A 17170-nucleotide genomic window follows, 5' to 3' on the forward strand; every position below is an offset into this window, starting at 1 on the left:
ACATTGTTTGTATTAATTTATCTTAACAACAAAAAAAAAACCCCGTTGACCCCGCGGAGCCCTCACTGCGAACCGGAAGGATCTTGAAACGGCGGAAGTATCTGTTTCCGGTTGCAAGGTTTTTCCTTCCGGCGACAGGTGCCGTTTCTGAACGAACTTTAATCCAGGTAAAGCCGCTGGACGAACCGTTACGAGCCCAGGTAACACCAGCAGCGCGTTGAAACATGTCTCCCGACGACCGCCGGGTGTGATGTCCGTCGCAATGTTTGCTCATGATAAACTAGGCAGCAGCGTTTCCAGCCGCTTCGTCCAACAGGCTCGTTTGGCTGTTTACAGCGTGTTCGCTTGTCACACGAGCTGCTCGCTCGCCAACGTCCCAGACGTCGACCCGGAGCATTTAACAGTTGTTCTTTATGTCTAATATATGTGCAATTTTAAATCAAAACTATGTCATATCCACTGCGGACTGTGCTCAAATTTGTGTGCCGCTTCAGTTTAACAATAAAGCTTGGGAAGCTGAGGTCACGTTGATGGGAGCAAGCCGCCACATGTGGGGGATTACTCGCACTGAGTGTGAACGTCAGTCGGCATTTTTTGGTTAAGAGATAGCTCGGAAGTCTTGTTCGGTGAAAAACTGTCACAGAAAATCTCGCAACCATCTTGTGTGAAACCTCGACCCTTCTTCCCCCCCCCCCTTTCTCCATTTGTGTACATTTCGTATATTTTAGCTATTTCTCTATGCAAATGAATGTAAGTGATCCTCCAAAAATGGCGATCGGAGTTCATAGTAACCCAGATCAACCGTCAAACTGAACGAGCCCTTTAAAGTCAAACTGAAATTTGAGCAAACACTTATCGTGATCGATTTAATAGACATATCCAATTCAATTCCTTGATATTTTACAAGTCCTTTGGTTGTTCATTAATTAACTTGTGGTTGAACGGTTTCCAGAGATACATAAATAACGACTCAAATTAAGCGAACATTTCTTGGCCTGTGATAGTGCCCATTGTGTATTATTTCATACTGTTATTGTTTCATGGCTGTTATTAGCTTCCATGAGTGTAGAAATAAATTTATTTGATAAACAATGTATCAATAAAGCTCAGATGAAAAACAACAGTCTAATAATCTGAGTAGAACTGATTGTAATTTCATCACAAGTGGAATATTTGACTTTCTTTTCAGTGGTGTGTGTGTGTGTAAATGTCATTCATTGGTGCTATTTGTGTGTTGGCCGGTTTATGTGAACATGGAAATCTTAGATACTGATCAGGCAAAATCCGTAAATGCAGAAGTCAACGTTGGAATATAAATATTTTTTTACATCTCCTCTTTTCCCTGGCAGCTCCTTCTTGCAGAGAACACCCCTCACATTGTGTTGCGTAACGTCAGTCTCACAACATGTCTCACAACTATCCATACAGAAATTTTCCACTGCCTTCTCAGGAGTCTCAACCTGATCGTGGAACTCACGGCACAAATGCTGCCCAGTTTACAGGAAATGCAGCTTTTTACAGACAACCTCTGCAAACATCATCACGGTTTTCACCATCTCCCTCCTATCCCATGTCTTCCTCAAGTCAAGCCTCTGCAGAGTCTAGCTACTCCAATCAAAACCCAGCTCATGGCATCCTCCACAGCTATGGACTCAAATCAGAGGATCTGTCCAAACTGGTAAAGCTTCCCAATGATGTTCTCAACATGGAGACCATCCCGTATATACTGAAAGGGTTAAAAGACAGCAAAGAGAAAACTGAACTATATTCATCAGAACCCTATTCTTCCGTCTCTCACATTCCTGGTACATCCCGTCTACCGGCTGCAAGCTCCACTGACGAGTGGGATCAAATTCAGTCTATGCATTACCCGTTAGAACATGTCAGTTTATCACCCAAGCCCATCCCAGCTGAGAAGGTGTCGGATTGGGAAGACCAATGGGGAGAGCTCGGGCAGAACGACTCCATCGCTTGCACACATCTCTGCAGAACAGAATCATTATCACCTCCGTCATCATCATTGCCGTCATCAAGCTACATAGTTGACTACGGCCATAAGGAAAGACTCGCAGATTACACTAAGAGAGAGGACAAACCCCCTTCCAGGTATCAGGGATTCTCTTACAGCCTTGAAAGAGCAGAGGCCGACAACAGAATGCGCCCTCCTCATGATTTCCAGTCATGTACAACTACCTATAAGTCAGAGCCTCCTAAGGAGAACTACAACCGAATGAAGCACCAGGACCGAGATGCTCGCTTCAGCAGCAGCAGTAGCAGCAGGAGCAGCAGCAGGAGCAGGCTCAGTCTGACTGATAAGACCCCCTGCAGGAAAGCAGCACGCGACTTCCACGGGGTGAAACCAGAAGCTTACCCCTACTCTTGCTCACTATGTGATATTACAGTTTTCTCGGATAAGGTAAGTACCTTCATCACTCCTTAAACATGAATCTTTCTTCATTCTGACCACAGGCTGCTGGGCAGAGCGGGTGTTTATTTGTCTGTATGTGTGGATGGTTATTTTACAAACGCAATTTTTACATGCTCTATGCAAAAGGAAGGAAGGCAGGTAGGTTATTGCTGTGATTTTAACAGTCTCGTTACCCCACAACCCCCATGATGAGCCATGGTCGCAGCAACTCTGACTAAAGATGCTTTTTAGTGTCCGTTTTTGAAATCAGACGCTTTGCTCTTTGCTTGCAGTTCTGGAATCAGCACATCAATGGGTCTCAGCATGCAGATGCACAACTTGTGCTCCTTCAGAAGTAAGTCTTCACTGTATATGGTATTTTGATGAAAACATCCAAAACCTCATTTTATCATGGCCGCAGAGAGCTTTGGAAGTGCAAAAAAAACGTACATCGTTTATAAGCAACAAGTGCTACACCAAATGTCAGCTGGCCGAGCGCTTGTGGAGAGCCACAAAGCTTGAAGTGCACATGTTACGTAAGAACTCATGGGTGTCCTCAATGACATGGTGAAGAGCTGAGAGATCTTATTTCTGTAATATCTTCCAGCGAGAGAAATCCTATCCTGTTTCTTTATACAATATCACAGCTTTGTTCGGAAAAACGAAACCCTCCTTGAGGCCACTAGATGTCCTACCAACCTCTTTGTTCTTAAAGGTCTTTAAATCTATCATTTCCTGTTTGGTCACTATTATAAACAACTCTCTTTTTAAAGTTTTAGAAAAGATGTTGAAAAGCAACTCATTCAAATACTGGATTTGCACAGGGTGTGACAGATTTCAATTGAGATTTAGTAAACTACACTACACTGAAACGGCTCTCCTTACGGACTCAAATGATATCTTAATGGCTGCTGATGCTGGAGAGTGTACTTTGTGTATTGAACAATTGTTAAATCCGACCATGAACTGGATGACCAATCATTTTTGTAACATTCACTTAGTGATCGGGCAGAACCCATATTAGGATGCTGACAAGATCATGTCTGCTGTCACAAGCTGATATGGAGAAATGCTAATTCATGGTTTTATCTCATCACGTTTGGACTACTACAATGCTCTTTTTACGTGCCTTAGTAAATCTTCCCTGGGCCGTCCAAAATGCTGCTTCTAGGCCCCAACAGATGGTCACACATTACACAGATTTTAATCTCTCTGTTAAACTCTGTTAATTTTAGAACACATTATCCACATTATACTATGGACCCCCTGCGGCCACACACTACGAGCCGATCTCTTATGTCCTCCGACCAGGGTCTTTTAAGTGTGTTACAGCTCTGTCTTACAGCTGCAAGCAGTTCCTCTTTTTCTCCTCTGCAGAACATTCGAATGAAACTGCAGTGCCGCTCTGGATTACAACCACCAGCACTTGTTATTAAAATAAATAGAAAGACACAGGAGTTTGACAACAAACAATTCAGTAATTATCATGAAAATAGTTATATTTTTCCCAAACCCTCTTATTGCATCCAAGCGGCCAGAAAATTACGCAGGCGGACGCCTTTTTAATTCTCAATGTAGGAAAAACCTCCTGTTGTTGCCAATTGACCGTTTTACAAGATAGAAATGCTAGATGCAATACCAAGGGGTTAATCTAGTTGCAAGAAACAAGACATTTTATTGTGAGGTGTGTTTTTTTTTTTGTTTTGTTTTTTTTTAATTTTAAAGCCATCGTTTTCATTGTTTCATTGTTGTCTGTGTCCTTTAGGTTCCCTGACTGGGACTGCCGCATGGAAAGCATCCCATGGTTTGTTCCAGTCTATACTACAGTGTTACATTTCTAACCTCATGTTGTAGTATGTCCAAACCTAGTCTTAATGTCATTTTTCCATGATTATTTAACCAATTGTAGTATTCCCATCTCTCTTGTAAAAAGTGCAATTTAGTTCTATGAGATACAGCATTACGCTTTTAAAATGAACAAACATTTTTATCACTGTTACTAGGCAAGATTTAAAGAGAGTGCAAATCCCAGTTAAAGCTCTTCCCCTCACTCAAGGGATGATAACCGACCGGAGAAGCCAAAGGACAGAAGGCCCGTCTACCAACAAACAACCAATTGTTAAGTGAAATTAAAATATCATAGTTTATTCCATGTAATTTTACTTACATCTATTGTGCTAACTTATTTAACCAACTAACTTAATTTTCCCACAGATGCTCGGCCGAATAAAAAGACATCAAAAAAGGTATTGACCCATTTGAAACAAGTTAATTGACTCTTACAGTAGCCCTGCTGTGTTGGTGAAAGTTGGCCCTGTTTGTACATTAAGTTGTGGTCTTCATCTGAGGAAAACAAAATATATATTTGTATATATATTTTTATGTAATTCACAGTCACCAGGAAATAGCAAAGTTGTTTGTGCTAAATTTGAAGCCCAGTCCATTGATGAACATCAGCTGAGGCAATTGACTGCACCCTTTGGAAAATTAGTAAAAGTCCTGATGTTTCCATCTTTGGTAAGTCTGATTTATCTTCAATTATTTAGAAGGTAGTCTACAAGGTCACTGCATTACTTTGCTGTAATGCAGCCTTAAAGACAACGTGTAAGTAAATGAACGTATTACAATAGCCAATATCCCAGATGATATCTAGTCTCATATCACAATATCAATATTATATTGGTGTATCACCGAGCCTGTTTTATATGTAATCGGTTTGCATACATAAATGTCCATATGGCCCAATTGGCTGAGAGGCTGAGCTTGAAGTAAGTAAACCAAACACTTTTGTCTTTGAAACTTAGGTGGGCATGTGTGTGTGCAGTGGTCTAACACATGGGAAAACTCAAGAATGGAAAAACAAACATTCACAAATATGCAACTAATTTATTTCGATTGCATCCAATTTAATATGAGTTATATACATTAAGTATTATGAACAAGTACAAGTTCTGCAATAAATAAACAGCAACTTGTTAGTTTCTTTTCCCAATTGAAATTACAAGGATTTTAACTTTTATTTTAAGGATTTCAATTTTTACAAGTTTTGGAACATACACATGGCACACAAAAAACATTGCTAATTTGCTGCAACTCATGTTTTTTCATTCAAAATTGTTCTGCTTACATTTCAATAACGACCCTCACTGTTCACCTCTCCAGGCATTTGTGGAAATGGGATCAAGTGAGCAGGTCAGGGACCTGGTGAAGTACTACAGTAGCAACCCTGCGACTGTGCAGGGAAATGACATCAGCTTCTACCAATCCACCACCTTTAACACCCTCCAGGTACAAACTCTCCTTAAACAAGTAGTTGAAGCCCATTCTATCAGCTATTAAGCTGATGAGATGAAATGGTACACTGGAACTCCTTTTCTCCTTTTTGTTGTTGATTGTTTTTGAACACAAAACCAGGCATGCAGTACTTATGTAAAAAAAACAAAAACCTGCTTTCTTCACATGGTGACAAAATGAGGCGATAGACTGACTGGTTTTTGGAGGGCTGACATCATTTCACGAGTTAAAGGAACCAAAACAATGGGGGAGATGCTACACTGGTTCCCTCAGGTCAATACAATTTTAAAGGGTTGAAACTGGAGTGAAGGCTGACATTTTTTCCACAAAGCTCCTAGGCCGCTCCCTGTATTTTATACACTCTTTTCCGGAGTTTTCTTTTAAACGACCTTTGATGATGTGTTTGAGGTATTTGTAGACTTCACCACTTCACTACAACCTAAACCTGAACCCACGTGAGTACCTTTGGGTCTTCTGACCTGTGTGTGTTCCATCTTTCTCTCCCAGAGTTCTCGGGTGCTGAGCTACACTCCGGCCCCACAAGGAGAGGATGGCGTCTCAGACCTCATCAAAATAATCAAACGCTTTGGTTCTCCTCTATACACACTCTTCCTGCCCTCTGTGGTGAGCTCCACCTTTCAGTAACAATTCAAAAATGACATCTGAACTGTTGCTACCCTAAAGAATTGTCCTCATTAAAATCCATTTAGTCTGTCAACCATATGTATACTCTTACAATCGAGATATTTGCATGGAATACCCGTGTACAGTGTAATATTAAATATGTGTTTGTTTTTACACCAGGCTTTCATAGAAATGAAATTTGAGGACGATGCTAAGAAGATTGTTAACCATTATTCATCAAACACTTTGGAAATAAACAATGAAGTGATAAAGGTAGACTTCTCTGTGGATCACAGCACACTCATGTAAGTCTGATTCTCACTTCTCCTGCAATGTTTCAGTCCCTTGACCCTAACCTGAACACAATAAAACAAAAATATGTATAAATATGATGTGAACTTGATGTAAAAAAATAAATCATAATAAATACACTAATATATTATTTTACAGCAAACTCAAGTATCACAGTCCTGTCAATCATTTATGATAATTTTCTCAAATGATTGGGCTCATATTATTATATTGTAGTAGTAATTATTAAAAATTATATACTGTATATGTATGTGAGTTATAAATAACTCAAATGATAAATCTTTTGTTATGATCTCTTGTACTCTCTATGAAGTCTTTTGTTGGCTTCAAAACCAGGCATCTAACACATCAGTTGTAGTCTATAGTAGCTGGACACGTGACCCAGAGCAGCACAGCAGACATTCTTCTGTCATCCCACAGGCGACTGCCGTTCGCCAAGAGATACAAGGAGGAAAGTCCCAGCAAGAAGAGGACAAGAAGCCCGAGCCCAAGGAGTAGAGAGCGAGAGAAAGAGGAGGAAGCATCTAAGAAGAGCAGGAGGAGCAGTGGAGAGGGCGAGAGGAGTAGCAAAGGAGGAGAGCGGAAGAGTAAAGAGAGGAGTAGCAGAGAAGGAGAGAGGAGTAGCAGAGAAGGAGAGAGAAGTAGCAGAGAAGGAGAGGGGAAGACCACAGAGAGGAGTAGCGGAGAAGGAGAGAGGAAGAGCAAAGAGAGGAGTAGCGGAGAGGGTAAAAGCAAACAGAGTAGTAGAGAGGGTGAGAGGAAGAGTGGAGAGGGTGAGAAGAGCAGAGACCAAAAGAGTAGAGAGGGAGAGAAGAAGAGCGGAGAGGATGAGAGCAAAGAGAAGAGCTGCAAGGGAGAGAAGAGCTGCGAGGGTGAGAGCAAGAGTCAAATGTCCAAATCCAGCAAGGGACATTCAAAGAGCTCCCAGTCTTCAGACAGCAGGACCAAGAAGGAGAACGCAGCAATCGACAAAGCACCGCCCACAGGTAAGGAAGCCCAAAAGGAACAAAAGTCGCTGGATGTGCTCATACTGATTAGATTAGTTATTGTTAGATGCCAAAAAATAGCCGAAAATCTAAGGCAATAAAGAAAAAAAATAATACTAGCATGTACCTAAAATGAATAAGCTGGACCCTGTGTAATGCTGCCTTAAGCTATATTCATTATTATTTTTATTTATTAAAAAAAAAATAATAATAATGAAATCCTTTCATGATTATTGTTTTCCCCTCTGTCCATCAGAGTCAAAGACTGAGCTTCCTTGGCCAGGGTTGGATCATACTGCTGCCACACAGGAAGAGTCAGAGTGAGTTTGATTTACAGTTCGTCATCTATGTAAAATAAATTGTCCTTTTAAAATTTTAAACAGTGACATTAGACTGTAATTCCTGCCCTGCAGGTTATCTGGGGAGGAGAGCGACATTGAGGGGATGAAGGTGATCGGTATGGATGGGGCGAGCTTGGAAGACACAGAGGAGGAGGGGGATCTACAGCAAGGTAATACTAAAACAAAGCTTTGATACTGTCGCCAACGCAAAGGTCTTCAAACGCAAATCAAGACTGGTCAAAAATGTCTTTTATCCAGTGAAAGTGGAGGAGGAACCAGAGGTTGAGCAGAAAATGAGTTCCAGGTAAATCAATAAACACATTTATCGTCCTTCTCTGGTATATTATTTTCTTTACCAAATGAATAAATTGTGATACAAATTTGAGGTCTAAATTAATAATGGAAAAATATGACATTTCTCACACATCTGAAATATTAGACGTTTTACTTGGGATCCCACTTTACATGAACAGCAGTGCAATATGCTGAACCTCAGCTGGATTCTTTAAAATGGATATTTTGTATTCATAAGCAGATATTGTGGCATGTGTGTCTGTGTGATTAGTAGGATTAATGATATTAAAAGTTTGGTGCTCTGCCCCATCCGCAGCACAGAGACACAAGAGAGAGCAGAACCAATGGACTGTGGCTCTCAACCAGAACAGGACACCTCGAACACACACCCAGGAGAGACTGAGGTACAACCTTTCATTCACAAACAAAGAGGTTCTCACTCTGGTCACCGAGATCCTTTGATTCCTCGCAGATTTTCTTGTTTGTTTTTGTTACTGTCATTTCTGTACGGGACTGATCCCAAATCAGCTCTGAGGGCTTCACAATTATTCCTGCGTTATCTGCGTCATGATTTTTGTTGATATACAAATTATCAATTTGGGACATTGCTGTATAAGATAGTATGACATTTAAATTCAGGCATTACAAGCAGACAGAACGGTGCATGTCATAAAGAGATAATAATAATAACAAATATAGCTGCAGGCATCAATACACAGGGTCCAGCAGTTATTTGTGTTATGTGAAATGCAACTCAATTTACTCAACGTACAAACATCAAACGTTGTGGACTTGCGTCGGTAGATAACCATAGTTTCTTTTAGAATATTGGGTCTGACCTTCAGAGTGACCGGGACGTATAAACCTAACATAATTACAGTCATGCAATTTCATGCATGCAACTTTCATGGCATTACGTATGAAGCATTTTGAAGATAGGCCGGTTCGATAGATTTTTTTCATAGTATATTTCTTTAGTGTTTTCTTTTAGAACAATGTGACTGACCTCTTAGGCTGGATGTTTAGACAATTGCTTCTTTATCATCTTAGACTTGCGGCTATTTTTCTGCATCTGAAATAATAACAAACACAAACTTTGTGATTATTTTACATAATAATAAATACATGTTATTTCACAAACATAATAAATGTTAGTTTTAATTAGTACTTTCTTGTATTTTTTCTGTTAACAATCTACAATTGGAAAAACCCGTTTTTGGAAAAACCAGTTGTCTTCATAGGAAAGTGGTATGGTGTAACGTAGTATAGAATATATACCAACATATATGTTATCGTATATGTATAGTCAAATATAAACTTTATACCTACAGTATGGTGATAGAGCATTATAATAACACTAACATTATTATTAATAAAAATAATAATAGTGATAATTCTAATTGGGGTAATAATACCACAACTTTTATTACACTAGCCATATTTGAGTCTTGGCAAGATATTGATACAAGGCAAAATTGTTTTCTGGGATCACGGTTATGGAAAAACACCAGTCCAAACCCACTATCATGTTATTCATCATTTAAATAATCAGTTACTGCCTTTTGATGAAATACATTTTTTTTGTGTCTGTGTGCATTTGTGTTTGTCCCTCAGGAGGAGCCTGATTTTTCCGACCTCCTGGAAAACTGTATCACGCTGGACGAGGTCAGCCAGGAAGAGTGCGACGAAGGTGCGTTCATATTTAAAAAGCGGTCCACGTGTTTTACCTGCAAGACCCTCTCTTAACCAGTCAGCTATAAGTTCCACAAATTAATGCTTTGGTGTTTTGCTTTACAGATGACCTGGATAAATCTTCTCCAAGGGTAAGGAAGTGTCTTTCAATCAGTACGCTGGGCGTAGCTCTCTATGGGGATCCACTCACCCAGAGGGTTTTGGTCCAGTGTCGGCCAACACAGGCGCTCATTCATCGGTCCGCTGTGGTGTTTCTCATTCTCTCTCTCTCTCCAGACTTTCTTCACCAGAGTGATCTACTTTAGAAGCCTGCCATGGCACTACTACTCGGACTCTGACTTCTTGAACATCGTGAAGGGTTACGGGAAGGTGACGCGCTACTTTCTCATCCGCAACCGCAGGGAGGTGAGGTGCCCTCCACGTTACAACCTCCGTACCCTTCTCCCTGACAAGCTCTGTTTATATCTTTATCCTTATATGATGTTACTCCTCTTCCCAATTATTTCACAAAGTCAAAGTGGACTTTAGCACACTTTTCATTTTTTAACCAGTTTCTTTGATACTTAAACATTTGTGGTTTTAATTGTTTTGCACCCAAGTTTAGCTTGCATCGCTACCAAACAGTATTTTGTCATTATGAATATATCTAAGTCTTCCAGTGTGGCCGTGGCTTGTGTTCCAGGGCTTCATCGAGATGTCCAGCTGCACAGAAGCCATCAGAGCAGCCAGGGAGCTGAACTTTAAAGAATTTAAGGGAATGCCATACAACGTCCAGCTCTCCTTCAAGTACCCCCAGCTCACCGTAGGGTACAGACACCATCACTACTCTCACTGTCATTCTCGTCACATGCCTGTACTTCCTGAGACCAGAATCTTCTGATCTTTGTCTTGGGGGCGTAGGACTCCAAACACAAATTTCTGCCATTTTTATTTGTTCATTAAAAGGTTGGGTTCCTTTGTTTTCCAACCACAAATTTAACCATGTTTTAAAATGTCACCTTATACATTGACACACACTATCATTTTACCAACTGCTTCAGTACTGAGAGCTTTACCGACTGATCTGTTGCTCCTTTTTGTGAGATTCAGATAGTTACACGGAGCACTTAACATTTCAAAATATGCTTGATAACAAAAAACCGATGGGAGATGTTTTAAGCACAAAACTGGAAATAATGATGCCACAAATACCCTTCCATCATAGGTAAGGGTTGTAGATATTAGATTTAAACGAAGGAAGAACTGCCAAATGCATCATTTGGCTGAAAATAATTCCTCCTCTTTAATCTCTGAATATTCTACAATAGCAAAGCCTCATTTTGAGTGGAATACAGAATAAAATATATTTGTAGATCAGCAAATGATCAGTACACTAGTGTTGGTTCGTGGTCAGCCAAGTTATTGGGCTGATAATTGCGCATTTTGAGATAATTGGCATCGGGCATTGCCTGCGCTCACGAGGCCGATAAACAAATTGTCTGCAGACGAATGTTTTGTTTTGTATACATATTGATTCTGAATACTTGGAACACTTTCAATACCACACTATGGATGTACCTGTAGCAGCTGCTTCCTCGCTCTCTTCTCTCCGACTGTGTGTCCCTGCTGTCCCGTGCTGCATCACACCGTCTCCACGGGACTTAATATCGTAAAAACTGGATGTTTTTTTGTAAATACTCTACTTGTCCTGCACTTCTGTAACAGGAAAACCCTATTTCATGACCAGGCTTATTAATAATACGCCTTTTATAATTATTTTTCATTCATGAGGTTTAAAAAAAATATAAATATATATACACACAACATAACAATTTTACAAAGTTAATTTTTTTCATTACCTGTGGACATTTTTTTTTTTTAATTTAAAATAAGTCAACTGGAGATACAATGAAGACAATAACATTCGTGTTAAATACATCGTTAATTTAAGTTTAGTAATTTTGTCTCATTTGTTATTATGAAATTGTTGTTTTATCCGATGCAAAAAACATGATATTGGCATTGGCCCTTAAAAAAAAACAATCGGTCGAACACTACTGTTGGTCTCTGACAGTTAAACTTAATTATTTCCGTATAGCTGCTCCAAAGTATACTGGTCTTAATTTGTCACAATAATGCACCACTTATATAATTTCAGTGCCAAGCAGCCTCCTGGCTCACTCAATTTCTGTCTATCCTGAATTGGGCTCTTTTTAACCTTTTTTTTTTTTTTTTTTTTTTTTTGTTGGTGCTGAGGGCTCAGCATAGCAATACATATTAATGTTTAAACTTGAAATAAGTCTGTAGCTCTTGGTTGCCTGCTGCACATTAAACTGTCTGTGACGGTGTTTTCGCTCTCTCTCTCGTGTGTGTGTGTGTGTGTGTGTGTGTGCGTGTGTGCGTGCGTGCGCGCGCAGGTGGGCGGTGAAGTCGGACTCTGACTCAGAGGAGGACAAAAAGGAGGAATCCAAGAGCAGCAGCAGGAGGAGCGGCAGCAGCAGCAGGAGGAGTGAGCGGAGCAGCCGCTCCCACACAAAGTCCAAGAGCTTGGAGAAGAAGCTGTCCAACAGGAGGAGCTTGGAACGCGAGGAGGCGACAGAGAAGCCGTCAACGAGCAGCTCCAAGGGGAAGGCCTCCACTGGCCCAGAGGAGGTGACGGGGTCCGAGACCACCAGCACCACCGCTGCAGACGTCCAGGTGTGGTGAAGCAACAAACACAGTCCCAGCTACATGCGCTTGTCTGTTTTACCTCCACAGATGTTTGAGCTTTTATTTCAAACAATGATCATAGTCAACAAGCACAAACTATGTGGACAGATACTTTATTCGTCTTGGGGGGGAGATCACATCAAAATGAATTTGCAATGCTGATAAAAGAATGAAGTAGAAAATGGGAAAAACAATTGACAATTTTTACAAAACCTCAAAATTAAATACAAAAATTGGCCAAATTAATAAAAACAATAAGAAAAAATGGAAACGTACATAAACCTCTATCAAACCCTGTCAAAGAGGAAATTGTGCGAGTTTGCACACCGATACAATCTATACAAAATAGTCATAATATAAATGCAGTTGGTTATGGCGGGGACGGTAGCAGGAGGTAGAGCTGGTCGTCTAGTTAAATAAAGGTTGCTGGTTGGATCCCAGGCTCCTCCTGCTAGCATGCTGTAGTGTCCTTGAGCAAGACACTCAACCCCTTAATTGTTCAAACACACTTAAGCGGTGTTTCAAACAATTGTAAGTCGCTTTGGATAAAAGCATCTGATCAATGTAATGGTTTTTGGTTTTGTGATCAGAATCTGTGGCATATGGTGTTTTTAACATAAGTGCTCCGTGATGATTAAAACCATTCAGTGTGATGCCTCATTCATGACATTTACTGGAATAACACATTTTTTGCATAATTAATCGTATTATTTGTATAATGATTCCTACTTGGTTTTGCACGGTCTTTGGAGTTGTTCTTGTAGGACTGCATGTGACACATGATTTGTTTTATCCAGAGCATTAAGGTGGAAGAGAGCGAGCGGACGCAGGACGGGGTCCAACCCGAGCCAGGCAGCGGAGAGCCGCCCAAACCTGTTGGTAAGAAACTAAATGTCCAATCCACTTGATGTGCAAAAACCTAATGGGTCGTTTTTTCTGCTTTGTGTTTCTTTCTAGTAATGTTTGTCTGGGACATTGTTAAAGTGGACTTATTATGCTCCTTTTTACACGTCACAAGTTAATACAGGTCTCTGAGGTCCCCAAAACATGTATTTGAAGTTTTGCTGAAAATATCTCTCCGATTATGCATTAGAGCCATGGTAACATACCTCCAAATCCGCTGTGCTCCTGACGCTCTGTTTCAGTGGGAGGAGCCTCCAGTTTTCTGAACCAATGGCGTTTGAGCGTGGCTTCCGGGTTTTGTTCTATTTACTCTGTAGCTTTTACTGATTTCACCTGATCAGTCCACCAAAATCTGTTTCTGAACTAATTTGAAGCGAGAGATAAGCAATCCAATTGCTGGATCCTCACTCTCATAAGGCCTCATTTAAAAGTTTGTTCCGACTTTTGTTGCATTCTCCAACCTTGTGGGGAACGCTGCACCGGACTCATTCACGCAGGGATTTTGTTTCATGTAAAAACCCTTAAATAAATAAATAAAATACAGGGTTTGACATTTATCTTTTTAAGCCACTTGCCCAAATTGGACAATTAACAGGCAACAATTACAATAAATAAGATAGATATCTATCTCGATATATAGCTGGAAAAGCTCCGCTTTAGCAATACAGTATGCAGTTTTTCAGATAATATTACACTAGAGATTGCGCTTATTTTTTCACTTGCCCAGTGTGCAGTTTACTTGCCCTGGGCTAGCATTAATGTCTAGCCATAAAACTAAATAAATACATCTTCAATAAAAAAACAAAAGAAAATTATTATTGGTTTTGTTTGGAGAAACGCACAGTGGATCAGAGATCAGTTCGTGCAGAGAGCAGAAAAAACCCTAATAAACCGAGCGGTCCGGGCCTGAATGTTTTGCTCACGGCGATTACTTTGTCATTAGTTGACCTCATTATTTGACATTGTCATATGACAGGGGGAAAAAAAGGACATGCATAATAAATAGGTCCCCGATTGAAACCTCATATTTTTCAAATTATACTAGAGTTATGTGTTCAACTATGACTGTGTTTATTATACGGTGGAGTTTTGTTTTTTTTACGGAAAGATAGTGTAAGAACAGAAGACGACGCTGAAAGTTTTAGTGGCCAATGTTAAACAGGGTTTATTTATTTTTATGTTAATACATTGTTTTCATTAAGTTTTGCTTTGCCTGCACTGTAGGTTAAATAATGAAGTTCACTCTTTAAAGCAGTAACTTTTGGTATTAGGCGCACTTAGAGCTTCTTAGTGCAATTTGACACCGTGGTAAAACTCGGTCCGGTGTGCCAAAATAATTTATTGGACAAATTTGTACCTTATGGATCACGATTCAATAAGTCTTTTACAAATGCAATGTAATGTACGGCTAGGTAGCAGCAGCCCCCTGCAAACGGTATAGATACCAGATGTGCTCGGCCTGGCAGATTGACTTGTGCAGATGCCGGAGTGGCTACGTTTTGTATGAACATGATTAATGGACATTTTGATTGGAAAGTTTGCTTTTATTTTATTCTTCACCAGGCAGAACAGTAAATACCAAAGCCACACGTCAAGGAAGTGACGTAAAGAGTAACGCACTTTTCCGGCGGTTTCCTACCCGAACGCAGAAGTTACAAAGTGGAAGAACATGCGTTAGGGAGGGTTGGGTGGGAATGAAAGAGGTGCCGTTCTCCGTATTACAAGTCAGTGTACCATCACAATGATTTTGAAGCTGTTCAGCTGAACTGCACTTCTGTCGTTAATTATCAGCACAAGGGACTTAACATCAGAAGTATTTGAACCAAGTGTGTGTGTGTGTTGCAGGAGCTGAGTTTGTTCGTCCAGTGGTTGGCTTCTTCTGCAACTTGTGTAACGTCATCTATGTCGAAGAGGACGAAGCCAAGACTCAGCACTGCAGCAGCAGCCAACACTACCAGAAATACAAGGTAACCTCATTGATGTGGTTCTGGAGAACAGTTACACTGAGTAAATATCAATGAAAATCTAACAATATGTATTTTGACACCGCTTTACAAAACAACTTAGTCACGAGAAAAATAAACTAACCATTTTGTTAAAAACTACAAAATAAACAGGTTAAGTGTTGGTGCTGGCCAGGAACGTTAAGAGTAGCTGCATCTCAGCTGTAGTCCTTCACAATATTATGTTTGGATTATGTTGATTTTTGATCAATTGTCTTTGCGTGTCGTCAGGAGCACACAGGCAAGGACCCGTGGGCGACCTGAACGAGCAGCGACTCCACATCCAGACGTTGCAACAACTAAGGAAAAGTGGCTGTTTGTGAAAATAACTTCCTCATTGGGTTGTAAGTCTGCTTCAATGTGCAGTTGGGGCGGGCGCAGTATGAACGGTTGTTACTCACCCAGCGGTAGAAAGAGAAGAAACCACGACAGAATTAAAACTGCAGTTTTGTTAGTGACATCTTTTGAAAAAACAAGTCCAAAGCTTGTTTCCAAAGTTTATTTAAAAACACTCAAAACGGCGGCAACCAATGCTTACAAACAGTACACAAAAAATCTATTTGTTCGGAGTAGTGCATCCAAGCTACCAGATTGAGAATACTAAAAGTAGAACATTTTAGCGCAGTCGACGTGGCCACAATCAAGTCTGCTTCACAAATATCTCAGTTACTCCAAATTCTTTTCCTCTTTCTTGTTCTGTGCTTTTGCCTGCTCCTTTTCTAGATGTTTCTGAAACACAAGAGAGGAGGAAGGTTTGCCATTAATAAGTGTTTTCTTATAAAAGGAAAGAGCCAGGTATTACATGTAAACACTATGTGAAAGGGTTATTTGTAATGTATGTTTTTTTTTTTGTTCCCCTTTGTAAATAAAATATGATCAATTGTGTACCTTGACTTTGTCGTAGTGCGCCTGGCTGCTGCAGTGGACCTTCTTGGCCGTCTCTTCGTTGGAGTAGAACAGGAAACAGACCCGACAGTAGAAACCCGTCCTCACGTATTCCACACCTGATGTGATCCAAACGAGAACCCCTGTTCAGTCTCCGCACGCGTTCAAATTTTCAGATCCAAGACTGCGCCAATGATGGCAAACTAGAGTTATTGAAACTGGGCTTAAAACAAAGTCAATAAATTACATACATCGAAAATGACATTAACATTGTCACCAAATTCACTGACTTGCAATAAGAACATTTTGTCTGAAGTATCAAACCACCGTAAATCACAGCTTAGACTTCTCTAGAAATAATACATAAAGCAAATGATATTGGAGGGGAAAGAAAATCTACCTTGAAAAGAGAATATTCTATAATCTAATTTGAGTGTGTTAGATATGTTTCTATGATCTAATTTGAGTGTGTTAGATATGTTTCTATGATCTAATTTAAGTGAATGTTAAATATGTTTCCCTGTATTAAAACAGGCTCCACAGTACAGTCAGATTTTAACTTCATCACAGCGTGAGTGGACTCACCGACGGGGTTGTTCTGCTCGTACGGCGTTAGAGGCAGAGACGCGGCGGCTGGTTTGGTCTCTGCTGGCGTCGGCTCCTCGGCCGGTCTGTTCTGGTTCTGATCAGCGGAAACATCCTCCACCTCCTCACGTTTCACATCCTGCAGCAGAACCAGTG

General features: G+C 40.4%; 2 protein-coding genes across 4 annotated transcripts in view; one reads left to right on the forward strand and one right to left on the reverse strand.

Annotated features, from left to right (window-relative positions):
• The first annotated feature begins 141 nt into the window (after positions 1-141).
• matr3l1.1 (matrin 3-like 1.1) lies at positions 142-16429 on the forward strand. 3 transcript variants are annotated; one of them, XM_080008743.1, is made up of 23 exons: positions 142-200; positions 1350-2416; positions 2701-2762; positions 4173-4211; positions 4464-4525; positions 4622-4653; positions 4802-4924; positions 5570-5695; positions 6209-6325; positions 6506-6630; positions 7058-7623; positions 7880-7943; positions 8037-8134; positions 8223-8268; positions 8575-8662; positions 9873-9948; positions 10056-10081; positions 10227-10355; positions 10633-10757; positions 12347-12626; positions 13436-13517; positions 15387-15508; positions 15776-16429. In XM_080008743.1, exons 2-23 carry the CDS (start codon positions 1406-1408, stop codon positions 15806-15808), a joined length of 3432 nt encoding a protein of 1143 aa, XP_079864869.1. In that variant the 5' UTR covers positions 142-200; positions 1350-1405; the 3' UTR covers positions 15809-16429. The 3 variants fall into 3 exon arrangements, with proteins under 3 accessions (XP_079864869.1, XP_079864868.1, XP_079864870.1); XM_080008742.1 differs by lacking the exon at positions 142-200 and having other exon boundaries at positions 1106-2416; XM_080008744.1 differs by lacking the exons at positions 142-200; positions 13436-13517; positions 15387-15508; positions 15776-16429 and having other exon boundaries at positions 1106-2416; positions 10633-10752; positions 12347-12511.
• The window catches only part of LOC307236351 (uncharacterized protein), an 18920-nt gene continuing 17913 nt past the window's right edge, over positions 16164-17170 (reverse strand). The window contains exons 19-21 of the mRNA XM_080008737.1: positions 17015-17153; positions 16433-16548; positions 16164-16273 (exon numbers count right to left, since the gene is read on the reverse strand). Of these exons, the coding sequence (XP_079864863.1) occupies positions 16211-16273; positions 16433-16548; positions 17015-17153 (318 nt within the window). The 3' untranslated portion in view covers positions 16164-16210. The remainder of the gene's footprint in view (positions 16274-16432; positions 16549-17014; positions 17154-17170) is intronic.

The sequence above is a fragment of the Zeus faber genome (assembly GCF_960531495.2).
Source record: "Zeus faber genome assembly, chromosome: 10".
NCBI lineage: Eukaryota > Metazoa > Chordata > Actinopteri > Zeiformes > Zeidae > Zeus > Zeus faber.

Excerpts from the sequence above, each read along its gene's own strand:
- matr3l1.1 (XM_080008743.1), top strand. The coding sequence starts at position 1,406 with ATGTCTCACAACTATCCATACAGAAATTTTCCACTGCCTTCTCAGGAG. Across the intron at positions 4,654-4,801 it reads ATAAAAAGACATCAAAAAAG|TCACCAGGAAATAGCAAAGT; the intron begins GTATTGACCCAT and ends TGTAATTCACAG. Across the intron at positions 5,696-6,208 it reads CCACCTTTAACACCCTCCAG|AGTTCTCGGGTGCTGAGCTA; the intron begins GTACAAACTCTC and ends TTTCTCTCCCAG.